The sequence below is a fragment of the Lipotes vexillifer genome, unplaced genomic scaffold (assembly GCF_000442215.2).
Source record: "Lipotes vexillifer unplaced genomic scaffold, Lipotes_vexillifer_v1.1 scaffold325, whole genome shotgun sequence".
In the NCBI taxonomy this organism is placed as follows: Eukaryota; Metazoa; Chordata; class Mammalia; order Artiodactyla; family Lipotidae; genus Lipotes; species Lipotes vexillifer.
Genome location: NW_006799313.1, coordinates 821,447 through 827,446, shown reverse-complemented (window position 1 = coordinate 827,446; position 6,000 = coordinate 821,447). Strand labels below are relative to the sequence as shown.

Here is a 6,000-nt window from a genome sequence, read left to right as displayed (position 1 = left end):
TCCTGCTGCAGCAAATGGACAGGCTTTTGAGATCAGTCTATCTGCAAGATCCAAGACGTAAACAACTGGACCTATAATATAAAGAAAACAAAGTTTCAACACAAGACAGATTAAAAAAAAACAGAATCTAAAATATTTTTATGAAGTTGGATGCCCTGATGCTTTAGAAATAACTTATAAATATAATGGGAACCTAGATTTGAACAGATTTAGAATTTCTCAGTCATCTGCATGAATAGCTGAGTTTTGCTTCCTAAATCCTAGGAAATAGCCTCTTCAAATTTTTATCTTTATCAGTAAACCTAAGAGTAAAGCCTTAAACACAGCTGCTTCTTATAAAGGAAAATAGTTCTCTTACTTCTCTTAATGACACTGGCTACTGCAGAATGACATGGTCATTTCAACTTGCTCTTCACAAACAGTTCCTGGCCACAATTAGTTTCTATAGTACTTGGTAAGACTATCACTTCTTTGACTTCACTTATTACTTCCTTGATAGTGTGTGAAGGTAACCTAGGCTATTTTTTTGTAGTTACACAAAGTCAACCTATCTTACTTTGATATCCAATATACTATACTTAGTTGAGTACTATTCTCTAACAAACTTTTAATGATCATGCCAGTTTTTATGGCATTCCAACAGCTGTATATGACAATTATGCTTCTATTATTATGTGCTTGCAAAGTAAAATTTGGTTATTATCTCCTCTGGTAGTTATTTGGAATAACTATACTAGGAGGAATTATAATAATTGCAATTAAGCCCGATATAATTTAGTTCCAGAATTTTCCAGAATAGTGGAAAAGTCTTAGACATGAATTAGAGCAAGGCCTAAATAAAGAACTGAATATCTAAGTTGAACTAAAGGAACATGCAACCTTGACTTGGTTAGAAATCATCTTATTTGTTGAATGCCCTCTACGTACAAACTATTACTTAGGACATTTTCTTAGAAATGTATAAGAGGTATTTACCTACCTCTGGGGGCTTACAATCTATAGGAGGATGCTGTATACAAAACCAACTTATTTTCATTGTACAAAGAAATTCAAATAGCAATACGATGATAAAATTATTAAAAGAACAAGCATCCATCTGTGGAGCCCTGATCAATAGTTCCCCCTGATTGCTGGAGCCAGTAATATTACTAGTCGCTGTATAAAGACAGACCATACTGTGAAGAAGGAAGAACATTAGGAGAGGTGTCAAAGGGACCTATGATTTAAATTTAGCATACAAACTTATTATTGTCAAAATCTAACTTACATAACATTTAAAACTATGACAAGGCATCTTTTGGGACCAAAGAGATAAAGTAAGCCTAGTTCAATGTATACTGACTCTACAGTCTACATGATAGCAGGCGCTGTGCCACACATTACATGTATCATTATTTAATCTCATAATGTAGGGTTTAATCCTTAAAATACACAAATTTGCAGGTTTAAGTTTATAACCCTCTAAGAAGGCATAATAAGACGCATTTAGTATACTAAGTCACCAAAGATCCCTGAAATGCTGGTACTAAAAGTTAAAGCCAACAGGTATATATAAAACCTCAAAACTTAAGCTTTCATATTCTCTATCGATAGTTCTTTAATCAGAAAATTGAAGCCACAAAACAACAACTACAGACTCTTTACAGCACGTTTCCACCTACCAACATCACACCTATCTGAAGTCAATCCCCACTTATACACCAGATCCCATTCCGTCACCAACTCAAAGACACAGGTCTAGCAATTCACTTCTACCCTCCTACATCATTTCCCCCTACCCTTTATTGGATTATTTTCATCAAATATGTCATTATTTGTTCTATCTTAAAAAAAAAAAGAAACTCCTTCTCTTGATCCTTCTTTTCCCACTGCTTCATTTCTTTGCTCCCTTTACAACAAAATCACTCAGAAGATTTTTCTGTTTTCACTCTCTTTCTCCAATTCTCTCTTAAATCCACTCCACCAAAACTGCTCATCAAGGTCACTAACAACCCACACATAGCTAAATCCAATGGTCTGATCTCAGCCTTCCTCTTATTTGGCCTACCACCAACATCTGATAGATGTTCCCTTCTTCTTCCTAATAATCACTGCATCTCCAGGACATCACCATCTCTTGGTTTTCTTTCCAGTCACTAACTTTTCAGTCTCCTTTTTAGTTCCCCCTCTTTTTCTTGACCTCAGTGAGGCCCACCCTGTCAACTTCTACTTCATCATACTCCCTATTTGATTACTCTGCTCTATTTTTCTTTTTCCTAAAGCACTTACCACCTAACATACTCTAATTTACTTATTGTTTCCACCTACTAGAATAGGGGCTGAAAAACTATGGCCCATGGGCCGAATCCACCTCACTGTTACTGTAAATAAAGTTTTCGAGAAACATGGCCACATGCAAAGTTAGCTGACCCTTGAACAACACGGGTTTGAACTACATGGATCCACTTACACTAGGATTTTTTTCAATAGTAAATACCACAGTTCTACACAATCCTCTGTTGGTTGAATCCATGGATATGGAGGGATACTGAGGAGCTGTGGATACGGAGGGCCGACTCTAAGTTATATGTGGGTTTTTGACTGCAGAGGGTTGGCACCCCTTCCCCCCTCCAAGCCTGTACTGTTCAAGGGTCAACTGTATTTACTCTCTCTCTCTATATATATATATATACTTTTTTTACAGAAAAAGTTTGTTGGCTCCTGAACTAGAATATGAGCTCCAAAGCGAAAGTAACCTTTTTATTTTGCTTATTGACGAATCCCAATGCCTTTGATTCTCAAAAATTTGCTTAATTCTCTACTGAGGTACTTAAGAAAAATTATGATATGAAAATCTCTAGGTCTTCCTTTTTCATGATTCTGTATGAAGTCCAAGTTATGAGACTATTTTCTACCCAGTCAGAATCAGAATGTATTAGGAGAGAAGGTATTTTACCTGCTTCCAGCTGACCTTTGCCCCCCCATCCCCCACCTTTTCAAAAGGGTGCTTGGAAAGATCTACTGATGGAGCAAAGCAATATAATTCCTAAAAAAAGTAACAGATCATTTAGATGAAAACATAGTTCCTAAAAAGTAATCAGTCACTACCGATTTTATCTATTGTGAACATGGACAACAGACAGATGTTTGAATTGTCTTTCCTTTAAAGATCTCAGAAGGTTCCAACAGAATAAGCTCAATTTTCAATTTTCTTCTGAATCACTGGGTATGAATTCCTTCTGTACAAACAAAAACAAACAAATAAGTCCTCATATTTCCTTCTGGAAATTTTTTACTTATCCCTTGGGTCATATGCAACAGATGTGCTGGATTAAATGAAGTCACTGGCTGCATTTTATAATCCCTATTTCCAGTTTTTCTGGCAAAATTCTGTCTAGGCTTTTGTCTTAAGTTTATTTTGCCTAAACCTCTCAAGTCTTTTCCAGATAGACTAGTCCAAGATTAGTTTAATATTTAAAAGGAAGGATAAATGCCTAGTGGTAAACATACCATTAGAATTATAAACTGCCACCCAAGGGAGGTATTTCTGAGAGCTAAAGATTATCTAGGCAAGCTATTTGATGAATAAGAACAATCACGCAAATCATCTGGATGCAGTCTCTCAATCATATTTTTCTTATTAGGAAGCTTATTATGTACTATCCTATGACTTGAGGTCATAAAAGGAAAACAGCAACAGTCACTAGCCTCTTCTTATTGTCAGATTAAAGTACAGTTACAGGAAATGAGGAAAGGCAAGACTCTAGCCCTTAAAAATCTCAATTCTAATGGGGAGGAAGAAGTATGAATAAACGTACTTCACAAGTTAAATATGCAAGGGCATAAAAAGGTTTTATTTAGTATTTTTAAAAGGTATTATTGAATTTTTAATGCCTCAGTGGGCTTCATCACTTATACTTCCAACAGTACTGTATTTACACAATGAATGGCAATTGGAGAAGCCTTGTATAAATACAAGTTTTGAAAATTCAATAATTTAAAGAGCACTAGGAAACTTGTAATTAAAAGGAAATCTATTGTGAATTCTTTTGCACAATAAAGCTTTTGTAAAGAAAATGACTACACGTGATGTTTTGGGTAAATTCAAATCTTTGCATTTCAGATTTGAATGACATCAAACAGTGAGCTGAGAACTATTAGGGAAACTCTAAGTCCATGTCTACTGAAAAGAAGTAATCAGTTTTATCTGGCAGGCACTGCAAAGGTAGATTTGTTGTGACTGTTATGTTGTGATTTAAATTCAAGTCTCTGTATGCATGGTGTTAAAGGTACATTTTGGAAATTAAGAATTAATGACTGAAGGGCAGGTAATACTTAGTGTTCAAAATCTCCTGGCACTGCATACAATCATACCCAGAATTCCCAGTACCTTTCTTGGGGACAGAAAGGTATCCTCAAAAACACCTCTGACCAATTCTTGAAAAATAATTTCTAAACACTGCCACGGTGCTAAAGTTTCTAACACAAAACATAATTTAATGCTTCACAAGATAACCTTGTATAAGTCCCTGTGATGATAACAGCTCCCATGAACTCCAAGGTTTCTGTTAAGTGGCCAAATTTATAAAAGAGATTTCCAGACCCAACTCAAATGCCAACTTGCTAAGCCAAAACATCAACCCCACTTTCAGGTTCAGGACTGCTGAGAATTGCAGATTTTCGAGGTCACCAAGAGTCTAAACTTCTTTCCTTGCTCCAAGTCTTCTTTTTGTTGCACACTATTTCTGGAATGTCCTGTCCCTACTTTGATTAAATCTGTATGAACACCCAAATTTCCAATGAAAACTAACCTAACCTGATAGAGGCTGACTAATTGTTCTACCCCACCCTGTAAGCCTGTTCCACGAGGCTTCCTTTACATACTATCCCACAAAATGCACTTACCCCTTTGCTTGTGCATAATGTTAGTACTTTATGTTCTTGTTCAATGTTTGTTCAGTTGTCTCAATATCCTTTAAGTCTGTCCATGTCAGCATCATGAGATTGAAAACTCCCAGGGGGCAGGGGCCATGTCTGTTTAACTCGTTTTGTACAGTGCCTAGGATAGAACCATGTACAGATAGGTGCTTAAAAAATGCTTTTTAATGATGATTGGTATCTATCACTCTCAGGGACTAAGATACAGCTATCTTCAGCACATGGTACTTGGCAGTATATCAGGGCACTTTGGCCTGTTCCACAGGGCATTAGAATATAATGGCACAGGACCTAGCTGCAGCACTCTGTGGCAAGTATTTGACTCAATTCATTGTTTAAAAAACAACTTAAAAAAAGTATTAATTATATGGTCCAACAACAAATGTGGATTTTACTGAAAACATGAATATCACAACCACCAAATCAACTGAGTGAAAAACACGTGGGAATTTTGATGGGGTAGTAAAGAGTTTTAACTTTTAACTCTTTCTCTAGCATTCATAACTGTTTTAAACACTAAGATGCCGGAGGCTAGGTCTAAGAGCCCCAGACAAGCTCATGTAAGTTCATCCTTAATTGCTCTGCTTGTAGGTTGAGATTTTACCATTTTTTATGTAAAAACAAACATTCTGCAAACTCAGACTTTAATTTACTTTGCTTAATGATGAAAGTTAGTCATTGGATTGTCAACAGAAGAAAGGATATGTTCTTGGACAATTTTTTATTTAACCAAACTAATAATAACTGACCAAAAACCCCTCAGAACAAAACTAATGATGAATAAAAGACTGAGAGTCAAAGCAGATGAATATTATGTCTTGGTGTATACATATAGTGTATTACCAAGAAAAGTAACTAAAGATCATCAAAGTAGTTCTTTATGAGTACATAGCTTGTGCCAAGGGAAAGCTTAAATTTTTCCTCATTAGAATAGATTAGCTCATAGAATATTTGAGGGCTATAACATCAACTACTAAGTACTTATTAAGCACCTATTGTACACATAGCATTTTACTATGCATTAAAATAAATGTAAATAAAATTTAACACACTAGCCTCTGCCTCCAAGGAGCCTACAATCTA

The 6,000-nt window shown here is 35.7% G+C and overlaps 1 protein-coding gene across 1 annotated transcript in view; it reads right to left on the bottom strand.

Annotated features, from left to right (window-relative positions):
* The window catches only part of MARCHF5 (membrane associated ring-CH-type finger 5), a 53,143-nt gene that overhangs the window by 9,200 nt on the left and 37,943 nt on the right, over positions 1-6,000 (bottom strand). The window contains exon 3 of the mRNA XM_007471558.1: positions 1-71. This exon is cut by the window's left edge and continues 75 nt beyond it. Within this exon, the coding sequence (XP_007471620.1) occupies positions 1-71 (71 nt within the window). The remainder of the gene's footprint in view (positions 72-6,000) is intronic.